Source organism: Lygodium microphyllum, chromosome 24 (assembly GCF_053477565.2).
Source record: "Lygodium microphyllum isolate KBCC chromosome 24, Lygodium_microphyllum_v1.1.10, whole genome shotgun sequence".
In the NCBI taxonomy this organism is placed as follows: Eukaryota; Viridiplantae; Streptophyta; class Polypodiopsida; order Schizaeales; family Lygodiaceae; genus Lygodium; species Lygodium microphyllum.
The window spans coordinates 118,009,282-118,027,339 of NC_141158.1; the positions used below are offsets into that span (position 1 = coordinate 118,009,282).

At 42.2% G+C, this 18,058-nt stretch overlaps 2 protein-coding genes across 2 annotated transcripts in view; one reads left to right on the forward strand and one right to left on the reverse strand.

The window, feature by feature from the left end:
• Positions 1–18,058, forward strand: part of LOC148015560 (presequence protease 1, chloroplastic/mitochondrial-like) — a 41,513-nt gene that overhangs the window by 9,564 nt on the left and 13,891 nt on the right. Inside the window, exons 2-5 of the mRNA XM_087665818.1 lie at positions 13,750–13,924; positions 14,216–14,390; positions 14,472–14,604; positions 14,849–14,919. Of these exons, the coding sequence (XP_087521944.1) occupies positions 13,750–13,924; positions 14,216–14,390; positions 14,472–14,604; positions 14,849–14,919 (554 nt within the window). The remainder of the gene's footprint in view (positions 1–13,749; positions 13,925–14,215; positions 14,391–14,471; positions 14,605–14,848; positions 14,920–18,058) is intronic.
• LOC148015561 (uncharacterized) lies at positions 6,587–7,168 on the reverse strand. Its single transcript, XM_087666047.1, has one exon. It carries the CDS (start codon positions 7,166–7,168, stop codon positions 6,587–6,589), a length of 582 nt encoding a protein of 193 aa, XP_087522173.1.

The following is an 18,058-nucleotide window of genomic DNA, read 5'->3' on the forward strand; positions in this document are numbered from 1 at the left end:
GAGCATCTGTAATTTCTTCTTGAGAGTAATGTGGTGGGCAAATGTCTCGTGATGGTACAAAGAAGCAAGCTTGGTCTACACTTCCACTGCTTTCCACAACCTATGCACATGCACTAGGACAAAATCTTGTAAGCTCATAAAGAGAAAAGATCAGACTTTAGAATTGAGGTGATCCCATAAGGCCACTTAATCCGTCGATGATCCAATGGTGGGATCCTCCATTAGACAGGGAATAGGGTTTGTAACAAACTCGCAAAGATTGAAGGTATCAAGGATATACTCCACCTTATGCGACCAAAGCGAGTGGCTTGAACCATCAAGCCGGTCCTCTTTGGGTAAAGAAAGGAGTATAGGCATTTGAATAGAGGTTGCCATGGATAGCATATGGAGGCCGGTGGAACGAGCTTTCTGTGAGACACGGAGAGAATGGGAAGGAGGCTATTCTCGAACAAATGGCTAGATGACCTTTGTTCTTCATGATTCGCTTGATAATCTTGCCGTAGTTTGGAGGAGGGCTTATGAAACCAGCCTTCCTTCCGTGGATGGGTCGTAAATCCCTGATTACAACTTAATTACAACAGCAAACAGTTAATGCAAATCTGAAAATACAAATTTACCTATTGATCTTGGACAATGCACACCCTATTGGCCCCAAAATTGGTGCCCCTTTCGGTATTTCTTTAGCTTTATTGAAAAAGAAGTTGATTTACAATGGGATTCTGCCAATCCCTTTCGGTATTCCAACTTCCCTTGCTGTTCAAAATCACCAGCAAGTCTTTAATCTGATTTGCCCCTTGATTTCGGGCAAATAATTGGCCTTTACGCGCTTTGATGGAGATGGAAAAATGCCCCAAATTCAATTATTTGCTTGTCCCTCCACTTGAATAGGCTAAAAACAACTTCAACCCTGTTGAATCCAAGTCTTGGGGCTTCCAATTTTTGGCATGCTTCTCGAGGCTGTTGCTAAACTCTAATTTCTGTTGCAGATTAGGGTTTACAACAAAGAAATCTGAAATTTCTCAGCCTCCAAGGGTCCAAATATTGAGATCTTCGGAGTGAGGTTGTGAAATGACTGGGAGATGAGAAGGAAAGCTGTAGAGAGAGGAAATTCAGAGTTATGTCACGAAGAATGACTGAAAATCAGTCAAATGCAGCTGTTGCCCTGCCACAACAACTTGTAGATGCAAAGAACTAAAGAAAATCAGTCATTTATTTCTGCTGCCCTGTCTCAACAGCTTGTAGATGCTTTCTCTTGCTGTTGATTGGTCTTCTCCTGCCCTTGGTAGCCTCAGAAGGTTCTCAATGGTTGCAAATTAGACCAGCAGCCTCCCCTCCCTCTCTGTTGCAGGTTAAATTTATAAAAATCTCTCTCTCTCTCTAGCTTCTAAAGACGTTTTTCAGTCTCGCATGGGCATTTTTAATAAGTGGCAACCTTTCAAAATGGTTTTTTCAGCATTTTTCATAATTAAATATTAAATTTTAATCTTTAAATATTGAAAATTGATCTAATAATTATTTTGGTGTCCTGAAAAATAATTTGATTGGCCAATAATTAAATTGGCTAGGCAACTTTCATTCCTCAGTGTCTTTGCGCTATCTTTGACCATCAGATTGGTGTTAGGTACCATTAAATGCCACTTCTCTAGTGACACTAACTGACACTTATGGCCAAATGAATGACCTAGGCCAACAAGTGGCACGAGATACCATGAAGTATCTGTGTGGTATAACTTATAGTAACTTTTGCCTTTGATATCTCGTGATTTCTTCAAGTCTAGGGCTTATAAATTTACTTTAGCCCCTGTTGCACCTCACATGTGTAACATTTACTTAATCATGTGATTAAAAATTAATCCACATGTTAAGTGAGGTTTCAAAAAAACATGTCCTCATGACAGTTGAGAAAAGTCCTTATCTATATCATCAATGCTACAAAATTGGTGGTAAGACATCTTCAAAATCCTTACAAGACACCCATAAGAAATTAGTGTTTTGATAGTAGACAGCCTTGAAACAGGAGGAAATGGCTATGAGATCACAGAGAAGTTGATCAGAGGGTTCGCTTGGGGGAGAAATGCTGGTGTTCGCATAAAGAAGTTGTCACCTTTAAGAAGAAAGCTGTGTTTTCAGCAAAACGTAGATGTGGCAAGGTTGCTTGATAGTCTAAGGTGGACGACTCCGCGCGAATTCAGCTTTGTGTCTCTCTTAGGCAATGATACCATGCTTTGATACCGGGTGAGAGTGCAACGAAAAGGAATGGAGACAGAGAGACAAGGCGATAAAGAGAGATTGCAAGAAAAGAAGAATGAAATCTGCATTAAACAAGAAAGAATGCTGATACAAACGGGAATTTGAAAAGTGGATGGAGATTGACTAGTCCTTGCACGCAACCCATAGCGTTAGTGAGGATACTTGATCAGGTTGATGATGTCTGCAGCATCGGCGGCTGAGGAAGATGACGGTGTCGGAGTGTGCACTTGCTAGGAAAGAAGGAAGATGAATGAATGATTTTCGAATTGAGTGGGGGAAGGCTTTAAATAGCCAAATACCCCCAAATCTGGCCAACCTATAATCTGGGGCTAAAAATATAGCCAACCAGCATTTAATGCCCGTAAAAATACCAAAAATGATCAAAAAAATCCCAAAAATAGTGGACAACGTCCGGCAAGCAAGGCAAACTATTGTATGCATAAACTGCCTGGGAAATGCATACAAAATCTCGATTGGAGGAGAAAATGCATTAAAAAGGCAATAAATTGAGTGTTCTAGAATGAACTATCTTCTTAGTCAAAACAAGGGACAGACAGGTCAGAGCTCCTAAAGTCCTTGTTTGACTCAGACTGAGGCTCATAGGCAGGAGATGACAAGACATGACAAACATGAGTGCCACAAAAATGTAAAATGTGGGCTGCTGTTCACAAAATACAAGATGTAGATGATCGAAAATAGTCTAATTTGCTCTAGAATCAAGTTGCTTGAGTAGTAGCAGGTAGGAAAGATCAACAACAATAGTTTATAGACTTAAAATAGCAAAAAACAACACTTTAGGACGGAACATGGACATTTGATACCTTGCCACTTGACCTTGCATTGAATGAAATGGTAAATTCTTTCTATGGAGGATGTCATGTGGCGGAGAGTGTTATTATCTAGGATCCATTCACAAGTGTGAGGAGCCATTAGCATAACGTCGGATGATGGTGTCTTTAACACCTCTAGATGGAGAAATGCCAAAGATGTTGGAGCAGCAGCTACTCCAAATGGCTCAGAGTCCTCCTTGGACTTCTCATTCTTGTCTTCCTTAATGCCGTTTTCTAGGTAACCCTCCTTCAAATGACTTGTCTTGCCATATTTGTGATAGTTGGTGTCCTTCTCCTTCTTGGATATGTTGTCCTTTTTGTCCGTACCCTTCTTGTTGTCTTTTGTGTTTTGATCTCTAATAGCCTCTTGAGATCAGTGGTGTCAACTTGCCCCGAAATGATTAATGAACAATACAAACCATTGTACTGGGGTGATAGCTATGCCAGAAGGGTGACAATCATGTCCTTTGAGGAGATCACCTTTATATTGTTGAGAATCTCTATATGTAGTTTCTAGAGTTTGTTTATGTGATCCTTTTCAATGCAAACTTGTCAGGGTTCAAGATCCGCATTTGCATCTTAGAGATACCACCTTTGTAGGTGTCATTTGCATATAGCTGCCCCAAGTGCAGCCATATCCTGTTTGGCAATTGTCATGTTTTTCACATGAGCAATTATTTGCGGAATATAAGAGAGGTAGATGAATAGGTGAATGAGAGTGTTTAGCTTGTCCCAATGTGCTTGAGTCTTCTTAGATTGCGCTTGCCTACTTGCTGTAATTAGTGCTAAATTGGGTTATTTACCACCCTATTCGAGGATCCTATTCTTGCCTTAAATAGTCTTTGCATGTGCTGGGTAGTCCCCCTTTGGCTCTGAAAATGCAGCCGGCTAGGATTTCATTTGCCGCAACCTTGAGGAAAAGTTGCTGTCATAGGTGATAAAAATTCGAAATCTTCTCTAGAAGGCTAAAATGCAGCCTTTTCAGCACTTCTCCAGCTATTCCAATAAAACGGCAAACAAGTCTCCATTCCTCTTTAGGTCTGTCCACTTCAGATTCAGCCCTTCACTGCTTTGATATCCTGTCAGAGTGCAGTGTTATGGATGTGGATAGATGCATGTATTGATTGTGATAATTGGATGTGGAGAGAGAGAGAGAGAGAGAGAGAGAGAGAGAGAGAGAGAGTGTGTGAATGGAAAAGGGAAGAGGTCTGAACACTAAACAAGTTGGGGCGGGAAGGGTACAAGGGGCTGTGTGTGTATGCACTCAGCCTGAGATCTCAAACTTAAGTACAGTAACGATGAGGACCACAAGTGGGACAGCGCCTAAACTGCCTCAGGCCACCCGCCTGCTGCTCACTTGCCTGTGCTGCTGAAAACTGCCTGTGACTGGCTGACCGTCTGCTGGTGACTGTCTGTCTGTGTAACTGGCCTGTTCACTGGGAAGGGCGGTAATGCACAACCAAAATATATAAATGCTTTCACCCAATTCACAATCGCCCACTTTACCTGAACTTAAAGACACAGAAGTAGGAAGAAATACAGGAAGCTAGAATGCTACTGTTGCCACACAGACACCCTGTTGGCCCCTAAGTTAGGCGCCCCTTGCGGTATTTCTTTATTTAAAAAAAAAGAGAGAAAGTACAATGGGCTGTCTTTCACCTATTCTGGGTGAAATTTGGCAGCATAACAGTACAATTAGTGACCCAAAACAAGTTGACCAGGAGGGGAGACTTTGCCCAAGTCTGAAACTTCTGGTTGGAGTGCAGAATTGACCATTTCAGCTTGCTGTAGCTACTGGTTCAGACCTGTTTTGAAACCTATTTTCAACTCATACTGTTCCCTGTACTGTTCAGCCCACTGTAATTACTGGTTCAGACCTGTTCTGAAACCTGTTTTCAGCTCATATTGTTCCCTGCACTGTTCAGCATCATCTATGCCAAGTGCCCCTTGATTTTGACATCAATTGGGCTTTGAAATAACCTCTGAACAATCCAGAATCAGTATTGATTTAGTGCTGTTTCAGACACTTGCTTGGTGAGGTTACCACCCTCACCTGTTCCTGCGGAGGGCAGCAAACAACTGCACCTGTTCCTGCTGGGAAAGGAGGCTCTTGCCTCATGCAAAAACAGCATATTCCCACACAACTGTACATAAATCCGTAGAAAGCCCTTGATTGTGAAGCATAACCATACTGTCAGGGAGAGAGAGAGAGAGTAGGGAGCAAGCTCAACCCTCTGTGCATCATAGACAAGGTAGACCAGCTCTCAAGAGCTCTCCATCAGCAACTGCCCATCCTTTCCTTCACAAACGAGTCCCTTTTTTTTTCCCAAAAACTGCACGCCAGCCCTCTTTAAAGAGGCAAGTGCACCAATTTGTCCCAAATGGCAGCACTGGAAGATATTTCCGGTTCCATGGAGCCTTCTGGTCTAAAATTCTCCATGCTCGGTGCAGAATTTGACCTTGGCACAAACCAGAGGATTGATCCTCGTACAAAAACGAAGATAATGATGCGAATAGCTTCTAGGGTCCAAAAATAGTAACTCCCTAAATTTTAGGAGTTGCTTCCATTGCATTCCACTAGTCTTCTGACCATCTTTGCAGACTATAGCTACATCCAAATTTGTAATGTAGCTCAACTGAAAGTGAATTTCCACTGATGACTCCACATGGACTAATCTCTTGAAGATTTGTCCATCTTCACTTTGAACTAGTCTCTTCCAGGCTAGTTCTTCGACACACTTGTCCATATACACTTTCACAAGTCTCTTCCAAGCTTGTCAATCTACAGTGCCATCAGTCTCTTCCAGACTTGTACTGGACCTTAACTGTCCAGTCTTGACTCACTAGACATTCCTGTCTATTTCACATACTGGCAACGCAACTCAGGCGTTTAGATTTCAAGAGGGATCCTTGCAAAAAGAAAAACCAAATAAAATATGTAATAAAGAAATCAACAAAAAGGTACTAGTTGTCACAGTCTTGTGACATACCTCCCTCTCGAAATCGCAAACGTCCTCGTTTTGCATGAATGTCATACATACTTCCAGCTAACCTAGTGAACTTACACTTGGCAGCACATGTACAACACATCCATGCTATTAGTCAACATTGTGTACTAAACACACTGTTAACATATGTATGTTCTAACTGTGAAACATGGCAGACTATCATCATGTGACTTTTCTAGATATAGTGGCCGGTACACTACAATGATATCCCCATAGTGGCAGATTCTTATTTGATGACTCCACATCAGCCTGACTAGAGATCTAGTGGTTGGTACATCAAAATGATATCCCCACTGAGTCAATTCACAGAATACATGCCCGATCGAGTAACCATTGTTACAACATGTATTCAATTCAATAGAAGTAAAAATTGTATTCTTGCAAGCAATACTTACTTCTTTAGCACTGAGAAAACCATACGGACACAATAAGTGTTAATCTGCGCAAAATCTGTTTCTGTATATAATTTCATTCTTGAGCAATTGTCACTTTGACAATCTATTTCAGCTTAGAGATAGAAGGGGTCAAGGTAGGTTGCAAGTGAAATGCTTCAAGATAAAGTTCCAACACATTAGGTGACTCTGCAAGTTCACCTTCGTCCGTCCACTTAGCATCTATAGCTGGATAGTTCTTGAACTTAACCAAATACCTTCTAGCAACTTTGCCTTTCACTTTCCTTTCCTTGTGTGCCAATACCTGTTCTGGAATAAGAATTTCATCAAGTTCCTCAACTTCGGGCTGTTCCTTAGCTGGCATATCTTCTGGCACATCACCCACATAAGGTCTAAGAAGACTTACATGGAAAGCATTATGAATCTTCCAATTGTCAGGCAATTTCAGCCTATAGCTGACATCACTAATCTTCTCTGTTACTTGAAAAGGCCCATAGTATCGCATACTAAGCTTAGTGAAAAGACTTTCCTTGCCTTTCCGCTTCTTTAAGCGTGCCTTTTGAAACCGCAACAGTACCCAATCACCAAGTGAAAATATCAATTCACGACGGTGATGATCAACAGCTTTCTTTTGCTTTGCCTGAGTCCTTTCAAGGGCATGCTTAACTTTCTGATACATTTCACCCATACTTTGCACATATTGATTTGCCAGAAAGATCTTATCCTTGTATGCAAAATGGGAGGAACCTTTTTACCACCTTCAACAATTTTGAAAGGGGCTTTGCCTGTTGACGAATGCACAATATTATTGTATGCATACTCGACCAAAGGCAAATACTGCTCCTACTTTGTTTTGACTTGTGCTCTGACGCATAGCACTTAAGCAGATCCAAGACAGTAGAATTTACTTTTTCTGATTGTCCATCAGTCTGTGGATGAAATGACGATGAGAACTTAAGCGTTGTGCCCATGTTCTCAAATATGCCTCTCCAGAATAGACTTGTCATCCGTGGATCACGGTCACTGACAATAGATTGTGGCATTCCATGATACTTGAAAACATTGCACATAAACAAACGTGCCATCTGATTTGGTTTTATCTTCTTCCTGACAGGAATGAAATGAGCCTGTTTGCTAAACTTGCAAATAATAGTCCATATCCCATCATTTCCTGCCTGTGTCCTTGGAAGATCAAATATAAAATCCATAGCTATGGTTTTCCATGGTTTATCTGGAATAGGCAATGGCTATAAAAGCCCTGGTGCTTTTTGCCTGTCAAACTTGACCTTTTGACAAATCAAACACTGCCACACAAAAGCATCCACGTCTCTTCTCAAAGTAGGCCAATAAAAGAATGTCTCTACTGCTTTGACTGTTGCATCAATACCACGATGCCCTGCATACGGTGGAGAATGACTTTGTCATAACTTTCCTTCTCAATGGCATAGTCACACATAGTCTACCATGCATCAACATGAAACCATCCTTGAGAAGATAATGCTCATGATGTTGTCCATTGACAAGCTGATCAAAGATCCTTGCAAAATCTTCATCATCACTATACTGTTCCTTCATATCATCAAGTTCATGATGATAAGGAATTGACACAGCTGAAATTTGTGGCTTCCTTGACAAAGCATCAGCCACACCATTCTTTTTGCCTTTCACATGCATAATTTGGAAATGGAACATTGACAAAAAGTTTGCCCAATGCATATGCTTTTCTGACAGCTTAGTCTGAGTTAAGAAATAACGCAATGTCTGATGATCTGTCTGGACAACAAAATCTGCCCCAAGTAGGTAGTGTTTCCAACAAGAAAGCGCATGAATCACAGCCAACAATTCTTTCTCATAGACCTGGATAGTCTTTTCTGGCCCTCGCAAGATTCTGCTTTCATAAGCCACTACCCGGCCATCTTGCATTAACACTGCACCAATGCTATTGCCACAGGCATCACACTGGACAACAAATGACTTCCTAAGATCTGGCAGAATGATCACTGGACTAGAAGTCATCTTTTCTTTAAGAAGATTAAACGCTGAAATCTCTTTATGTGTCCACTGGAAAGAGATTCCTTTCTTCTGTAAAGCATGTAAAGGTGAAGCAATCTTTGCAAAATTGCGAATGAACCTCTTGTAGTAAGAACACAAACCCAAGAAGCTTCTAACATGATAGACAGTCTTCAAATTTGGCCATGTTCTAATTGCTTCAACCTTAGCAGGATCCATTCGGACACCATCCTTTGACACTATGTGCCCTAGGAACTGGATTTCTTCCAAGAAGAACTCACTCTTCTTTCCATTGATAAGCAACCTATTACTGCAAAGCTCATCAAAGACTGCTTTCAAGTGTTCTCTATGCTCCTGTTCATTCTTTGAAAAGACAATCATGTCATCAAAGAATGTACCAACAAACTGCCTGTATGGGCGAAAAATCCTGTCCATCATTCGATTAAATGTAGCAGGAGCATTAGTAAGTCCAAATGGCATTACCAAGAACTCATAGAGACCAAACGTGGTCCTAAATGCAGTCTTATGCACATCCTCTTGCTTAATCCTGATTTGATGGTATCCACTCTTCAAATCTATCTTGTTGAAAATTGACGCTCCTTCCAAACGGTCAAGGATGTCGTCAATTCTTGGAATGGGGAACCTGTTCTTGATGGTACTCTTGTTCAACGCTCGATAATCTATGCACATGTGCCAAGAGCCATCCTTCTTCTGCACTAAGAGCACTGGTGAGCAAAAGGAAGATGAACTTGGCTGAATTAGCCCTTTTTCCAACAGCTCATTCACCTGGCTCAATATCTCTTTCTGTTGGGCTGCACTAACCCTATACGGAGGTCTATTTGGTGGGCTATTGCCTGACACTAAATCTATCGCATGATCCTCAGACCTCTCTGGTGGCAATTGTGATGGTAATGAGTCGGAAAAACAATCACTGAACTGAGACAAGAAAGCAGACCTGTCTCTATCTAACATAGAAAAATTTGACTCATCATTATCCTTGACATCACGTGTAAAAATCAAGTACGCAGAAAGATGATTCTTTATTACGGATGTAATGGTAGAAGCCGATACAACAGGTACAGACTCTCCTTTAAGCTTCACATCAAGCACATGAGTCTTTCCCCTATGTTCCAAAGTCAATGTCTTGTTAAAGGCATTCAACACACCATGCTTTCTGAACATCCATGGCATTCCCAACAAGACATCACAGCCTTCAAGTGGCATGATATAAAATTCTTCTGCATCAACATAAAACTGTACATGAAGACGTAGCTTTCCAAGAATGGGTGTCACAGACTCTGAGTGGCCAGGACATGCCAACCCTGCCTCTGCTGTGTAGCCCATCTCATCTGCTCTGATGCCCAAAGCAGAAGCCGACTCTGGTGAGATAAAGTTTGCCTTAGCTCCAAGATCAAAGAAAATGAGTACATGTTGATCCCTAACTTTACCCCAAGCTCTGCAAAGCTCATTAGCATTCGAGTGTGGCTTGTCTCCCAGCATATCTGGCACTAAACCTGCTGAAGGTTTGGGCTTCTTTCCTTTTCTGTCCTCTTTATCATCATCAGCTGGTCTCTTATTCTTGTCCGGACAGTTAGACGCAATATGACCAGTTTGCTCACAGATAAAGCACTTCCTCTCAGCCATTAAAGCCTTTCTCTCTTCAAGAGACTTGCGCACAAAAGGTTTCTTCTGGTCCTTTGACTGCTGTCCAAAGAACTTGACTGGCTTCTTCTTGAACTGCCAAGATTTACCTGTGCTTTGAGAAATCTGATAAACCTGTTTACCGAGTGGCTTCTTTGTTGAAAATTTCTCAGGTTTGTCCTGTTTAATGCTGCCCCCAAAACCACTTGACTGTCCCAACAATAATGCATTTCCTGTAGTGGCATTCTCAATTAACTGAGTCAAAGTGGTGACCTTTGTCTTTGTACAATAATTCCGAAGTTCCTTGGGCAGCCCACAGCAATATTTCTTTATCTGTCCAGTCAATGGCACAACCCTATAAGAAGTGACTTGGAGTAAAGCCTCCCAAAACTTCTTGTTATAGTCTTCCAGATCCTTGCATTCAGATGCATCCAAATTATGCCAAGCTGACATCACATCAATCTCAAATTCATTGGTCAACCAAGCAGAAGCAAATACTTGCTTAAAGTAAGTCCAAGTGGCAGGAGCCTGTCCTTGCATCAACAGTGTACTCCACCACTGACTAGCATTGTCCTTAAGAAAAGTGGCAGCTTTCCGGACCTTAGAAGGCTCTGTAAAGTTCCCTCCTGCAAATGCGGCATCAAACTGCTGTAAGAAAGAAAGAGCCTTAGTCCTATCTTCAAATCCTCAAAAGATGTCAAACTGTACAGCTGCACCACCTTCCTTGTATGGCTTTGGCTTCTCATGAGCCATCAAAGGGTCCGTAGGATATGCCTGTAATATAGGAACACTAACAGGTAGCATAGGAGTTGTCGGACCACTGACTACAGGGCTTGTAGACACAATACTTGCTTGCTGATTTTGATAACCAGCCATACCAAAAGTGCCCTGTGGCATGCCAAAACTGCCCTGAACTCCCTGAAATCCAAGCTGCATGCCTATATTGCCATACATGGGGTTTGGCATAAAACCCTGTGTACCCCCAAACACTGTTCTTGGTACATAAATCTGGTTTCCAGGCACATAACCAGCCATACTCTAAAATACAGATCCACCTCCAAAGTACCCAGGATGTACAGAGATCGGTGGGAAAACCTGTGGTAAAGCCTCAAAACTGTTTCCCTGTCCATTTAAACCAACATTTGGCTGCTGTAAAGTGGCGAGCTGAACTGGCAATGCCTGTGTAACTAGCGTTTCTGCCACCTGTTCCTGGATAGTTGGAACCAATCTTGGAGTCTCCATGGACTCCGCAAGCTGCCTTGGTGTTTCCACTGAATCTGCAGCATGCTTACCCTTATCCTGGACCTCTACTAGATCCGAAATCTTTGCAGATTGCCCAACTTGCTGTAAAGGAAGGGAGGGCTGCAAAAATGCCAAAAACCTTGGATTCTGCATCACTTGAGTAACAACATACTCACAGCAGCAACTAACTGAGTCTTGAAAATGTCTTCATCCATAGAAGAATCCGTAAGAACTTGTGGCTCAACCATAACAGGAGGAGTAGCAAACTGTGAAGGTCTAGAAGACTCTCCCACCTCATGAACAACATGGATCTCCTGTGATGCAGACGCTTCCTCTCTGGTGTCTTCCTCTCTATTAGCCATAATGCACAATTCTGTGTCTACACCCAAACAAACCCTGGCTCACTCTTTAGGGAAAAAGTGATTCGATCCCGGCAATGGAACCATGTAACCGGCCTGTTCACTGGGAAGGGCGGTAGTGCACAACCAAAATATATAAATGCTTTCACCCAATTCACAGTCGCCCACTTTACCTAAACTTAAAGACACATAATCAGGAAGAAATACAGGAAGCTAGAATGCTCCTGTTGCCACACAGACACCCTGTTGGCCCCTAAGTTAGGCGCCCCTTGCGGTATTTCTTTATTTAAAAAAAAAGAGAGAAAGTACAATAGGCTGTCTTTCACCTATTCTAGGTGAAATTTGGCAGCATAACAATACAATTACTGACCCAAAACAAGCTGACCAGGAGGGGAAACTCTGCCCAAGTTTGAAACTTCTGGTTGGAGTGCAGAATTGACCATTTCAGCTTGCTGTAGCTACTGGTTCAGACCTGTTCTGAAACCTATTTTCAACTCATACTGTTCCCTATACTGTTCAGCCCACTGTAATTACTGGTTCAAACCTGTTCTGAAACCTGTTTTCAGCTCATATTGTTCCCTGCACTGTTCAGCATCATCTGTGCCATGTTTTCAGCTCATATTGTTCCCTGCACTGTTCAGCATCATCTGTGCCAAGTGCCCCTTGATTCTGACATCAATTGGGCTCTGAAATAACCTCTGAACAGTCCAGATTCAGTACTGATTTAGTGCTGTATCAGACACTTGCTTGGTGAGGTTACCACCCTCACCTGTTCCTGCTGAGGGCAGCAAACAACTGCACCTGTTCCTGCTGGGAAAGGAGGCTCTTGCCTCATGCAAAAACAGCATATTCCCACGCAACTGTACATAAATTAGCAAAAAGCCCTTGATTCTGAAGCATAACCATACTGTCAGGGAGAGAGAGAGAGAGTAGGGAGCAAGCTCAACCCTCTGTGCATCATAGACAAGGTAGACCAGCTCTCAAGAGCTCTCCATCAGCAACTGTCCATCCTCTCCTTCACAAACAAGCCCCTTTTTTTTCCCAAAAACTGCACGCCAGCCCTCTTTAAAGAGGTAAGTGCACCAATTTGTGCCAAATGGCAGCACTGGAAGATATTTCCGTTTCTAGCCTTCCGGTCTAAAATTCTCCATTCTCGGTGCAGAATTTGACCTCGGCACAGACCAGAGGATTGATCCTCGTACAAAAACGAAGATAATGACGCGAACAGATTCTAGGGTCCAAAAATAGTAACTCCCTAAATTTTAGGAGTTGCTTCCATTGCATCCCACTAGTCTTCTGACCATCTTTGCAGACTATAGCTACATCCAAATTTGTAAATGTAGCTCAACTAAAAGTGAATTTCCACTGATGACCCCACATGGACTAATCTCTTGAAGATTTGTCCATCTTCACTTTGAACTAGTCTCTTCCAGGCTAGTTCTTCAACACACTTGTCCATGTACACTTTCACAAGTCTCTTCCAGGCTTGTCAATCTACAGTGCCATCAGTCTCTTCTAGACTTGTACTGGACCTTAACTCTCCAGTCTTGACTCACTAGACATTCCTGTCTGTTTCACATACTGGCCATGCAACTTAGGCGTTTAGATTTCAAGAGGGATCCTTCCAAAAAGAAAAACCAAATAAAATATGTAATAAAGAAATCAACAAAAAGGTACTAGTTGTCACAGTCTTGTGACAGTCTGCCCATCATGTCTGCTTGACCAAGAGCAGGACCTCTAACAGTAGGTGGACGTGTGTACTATCTTTCTTCAAATCCACTGCATGGTCACTCATGAGTGGCTAGCTTTAGTGCTCTCTAAGGTATTAATTACGAAGCAAACAAATTCAATAGATAATTGATTATGCAAATTAAGTAAAGAGGCAACATTCACTTTTTGTTGTGACAAACTGTTTTCTTTATAACCAATTTAGTAGGTTATGCTTGAGCTTGGATTCAGATAATTGTTTTCATTGGTGATCTTTTGTGATTATCGTTGATTTAGTGGTTCTTTGCAGAAGCCAGCCCAGATCTTGTCAAGCAACTTGGCTTTGAGAAAATCCAGGAGCAATTTCTCGATGAGTATAAATCAACTGCAAATTTGTACAGACACATCAAAACTGGTGCAGAGGTTATGTCAGTTTCAAATGAGGATGAGAACAAAGTCTTTGGTATCGTTTTCCGGACTCCACCGTAAGTCCTCTAGAAGTTTTCTTGCTTTTGCCTGTAGTGTCTTTTTCCCAAAGAAGAGTAAGGTCTTTCTATTGTTGGGAGATTGAATTGATGCCTCTGAGGTGTAGTTTCATGCCATGGTAATTTTTCTTTTCTTGGATGGTAATGGTGGCATTCTCTTGTTAGAGTATTGGAACTTATGGCTGGCTGTTCTTGTTGGCCACTGTGTGTCTTCGTGTGTTTAAGCTGATTGTAGGAGTACTGAGACACTGGCATTTGATATGCTTAGCAGATCCATATTTTTTGTTGCAGGAAGGATTCAACTGGAATTCCTCACATCCTAGAGCATAGTGTCCTTTGTGGTTCAAGGAAATATCCTCTGAAGGAGCCATTTGTGGAGTTACTTAAAGGCAGTCTCCACACGTTTCTCAATGCTTTTACTTACCCTGATAGGACATGCTATCCAGTGGCATCAACAAATACCAAGGTTTGCTTGATATATGGCAGTGGAAGTGTTGGTAAACACCTTGTTCAGTTCAGTTGACAAGTCCTTCCTTTGTTGGGGCAGGACTTCTACAATCTGGTGGATGTGTACTTGGATGCCGTGTTTTTCCCGAAGTGCGTGACTGATGTGCAAACTTTTCAGCAAGAGGGTTGGCATTATGAACTCAATGACCCCTCGGAGGATGTGACATTGAAAGGTACAACCTGGGGTCAACTCTTTTTTACCTATGATATTCTGATATTATCTGCCTGCAGCATCAAGTGGTAATGAAGTCCTGCTAGCTTTTGGCTAGTTTTGTTATTTTCTTTTTGTCTCTGAAAGCACTATGCTTGTTATTGTTTATCTTGACTGATCATATATGAGTGGAGATACATCATGTACTTATATGCATGCTGTTGATAAATCTTGACGTCCTGAGTTTTTCATTCATGTGTGGCTAGGTGTTGTGTTCAATGAGATGAAGGGTGTTTATTCACAGCCTGATAGTATTCTTGCTCGTGCTTCTCAGCAGGTAAATGCTTTATTCTGTGCCTATATTCAAATCTTTAATGCAACTACTTCTGTGGGATTTTAAGTCGAAGTGACTCTCTTGATGGTTTTAAAGGTTGTTTTTATTTGGATTAGGCATCCTTTTATAGCAATCTGACTTGTTGTTTTCCATGCCACACAATTTGCCAATGCAAAATTATTTTGAAGTTATTACGGCAGTTTGAAGGAGGACCTCTTTCCAAAGTAATTATCAGCAGTGGAAAAAAATTCCAAGTGAGAATTACCAGTAATTCCAATGGGCACTGACTGGTGTAAGCAAGAATATCCTCAATGCAGCAAAAACTTTGTGATTCAGGTCAATAATATAGAGCATAGAGCCGAGTTTCTTGTTTTGGGCGAAGACAAGTGCAACTGATCATATCATTCAAAGTCAAATATAGCTGAACCAGAGAATGTCCGCATAAAATCTGTAAAGGCCTGTCAATGTGGCTGGGGAGCATGGGGGAAAGAAGCTGAGGCAGAGGGGTTGTAGCACCACTAAGGGTTAACAATCCAATAGATTGAAGTAACGTCTGCTAGAGTTCCTAATGATACCGAGAGTCTCCTTGGAGCTCCTGCTAACACCCACAAATTGAATGCTAACGGGAACTCAAAGCTTTATGAGAGGGTGTACTAAATCATGCACATGAGCAAGGACTGCATGGTTATTAGATGTATAGAGGGAGTCAAGCTTGACCTTGAAGATAAACAACTCTCTTAGAAGTTTGCCGCTTGTACATCTCTTTTAGCTTGTCCCAAATTGCCTCAATTGTCTCACATGTAGAGATGATTGGAGAAGGCTGAAAAGGCCTTGTATTTTGTTGCTTCCAATTCAAAATGAAATCCATGTAAAGATTGGCTTGCACCATGTTAACTTCACGTCTTTGAAGTTTGCGCAAAGGGAAGGCATTCATTCTCAACCATTGACTGTTTTCCACAAGTGTGTGGTAATGAACCAAAACATCATAACTAACTTCCGACGAGCATAATTATTCCTCTCGAGGTGAAAATCTGGATGAAATATGAAGGAGCCATGGCAAGTAACTAGAAAAGAGAAGTGGAACAGAAAAGGAATGTTGTCACTCCGAACAAAATTTACTACCTGAGATTGGAGAGAGGGCTTCACAAAAGTGAAGTTGCTTAAAAGGTACAAAAATGCATGTGAATAAGCATTAGGGACATGAAATAGTTGTAAAAGTTAAAAATGCATGTGAGCATGCTTCATATGAAGTGAAATAGTTGTTAAAACATAAAATGTAGAGAAACACTATAGAAAAGTCAAAGGTATAGGCAAAACAAAAAAATAGTGACACAAATGAATGAGAAATGATTGGCATGAGTGAGTTAGAAATGGAAAAATGCTAGGAACACATGTGACAACATAGGAGTCAAAATGGCAAAATGGAACCAAGAGATCAATGTGGGAGACTTTTAAGTAGGTCGAATTAAATGCCACATAAGCAAGTATATTGTAAAGAAGTGGCAGTGTTTGCATTGGAGACTATGTTGTGTACGACAAACATTATGTAAATGCCCCTTGCAATGTAGTATGCTCGACCGTTACAACATTCCCTTATTTTGAAGACATAATATTTAAAGAAAATAGAAAGAATAGATATTTGGAGCTGAATGCGACAATTTTTTAGCAAATTGTAGGCATGAATGTAGAAAAGACATGGAGACAAGTTGAGGGCTGAAGATTGGTGATGGAAAGAGAAGGCATTCTCTTGGCTATTGACAGCTTTCCACAAGTCCACAATAATGAACTAAAGCTTCATCACTAACTTCCAATGCACATGAACAAGCATTAGGAGCATGAAATAGTCATATAGGTTAAAAATGCATGTGAGCATGCCTTTGATCAAGTGAAAGAGTTGCAAATTAGTAAAATGTAGTTAAATGCACTATTGAAAGGTCAAAGTGTCAGAGTGCAGTGGTGCGGAAGCGTAGGACTGAGAGAGAGAGAACGCAGAGAGAGAAGGGAGAGAAAGAGACAGTGTACAATGAAGATCTGCTGTATAAAGAATGCTGAATACAAAGATATACACGGGCGCAGTGCGCTGGACTGCGTGTCTCCACCTCGACGATGCGACTTGCTGTCCACCTCGAAGTCTGCTGCAGTCTGCACTGTCTGCTGTCTGAAATCTGTGAACAGAGACAGAAAACTGCACAGCACCGGTCTGTAATCTGCGACAGAGAAGAGTAGACAGACTGCTGGAAACGTCGGCAATATATAGCCGAAAAACTGCCTGAAATGGGGCGCCAGAAATAGGGCGCAGCCTGGAGTAAGTCGGCTGCAGGCAGTCGGACTGCCACGTGGCAGTCCGACTGCACAGTCCGACTGTGCAGCAGTATGCTGGTCCGACTGTGCAGGCCTGCCTGCCCACCAAACAGGCTATGATCACTAACACCCCCTCTCAAAGCTTGGGCAGGGCAGAAGCCTGAGGGATTTGGAATGTTGCCGAAGGAGAGCCTGAGGAAGCGCCTTTGTAAACAAATCCGCAAGATTATCCTCCGTCTTGCAATACTCCACAGTGATGGTCTCATCCAGAAGCTTTTCTCGGATGAAATGGTACTGAATCTCAATGTGCTTCGTCCGGGCATGAAAAACAGGGTTCCTCGCCAAGGCAATGCAACTCTCATTGTCACATCGCAGCAATGTAGGACGAGTCTGGGGGCACCCAAGCTCCTCCAACAATCTCCGAAGCCACATAACCTCGCATGTGGTGGAAGACGCGGCCCGATACTCCGCCTCAGTAGACGAAAGGGCTACCGTGGGCTGCTTCTTGCTACTCCATGAAATAACACCTGCACCCAAAGTAAAGCAGTAACCTGTTGTAGACCTCCTGTGGTCCACGTCACCGGCCCAATCCGAGTCGCTCCAACCTGCAAGTACAAGATCTGACCCATCTGTCCCTGCGGGGTAATGAATCCCCAGATCAGACGTCCCCCTCAGATACCGAAGTATCCTCTGAGCAGCCTGCCAATGCACCGTCTTAGGTTCACTCATGAACCCTGCCAAGAGCCCAACAACAAAACATAGATCAACCCTGGTGTTGAGAAGCCAAATCAAAGACCCTATCAATTGTCGATAGCGGGAAGCATCCGCCAAAGGAGAAGCT

What these genes read in the sequence shown, in the direction of transcription:
- LOC148015561 (XM_087666047.1), bottom strand. Translation starts at nt 7,168, where the DNA reads ATGGGTGAAATGTATCAGAAAGTTAAGCATGCCCTTGAAAGGACTCAG.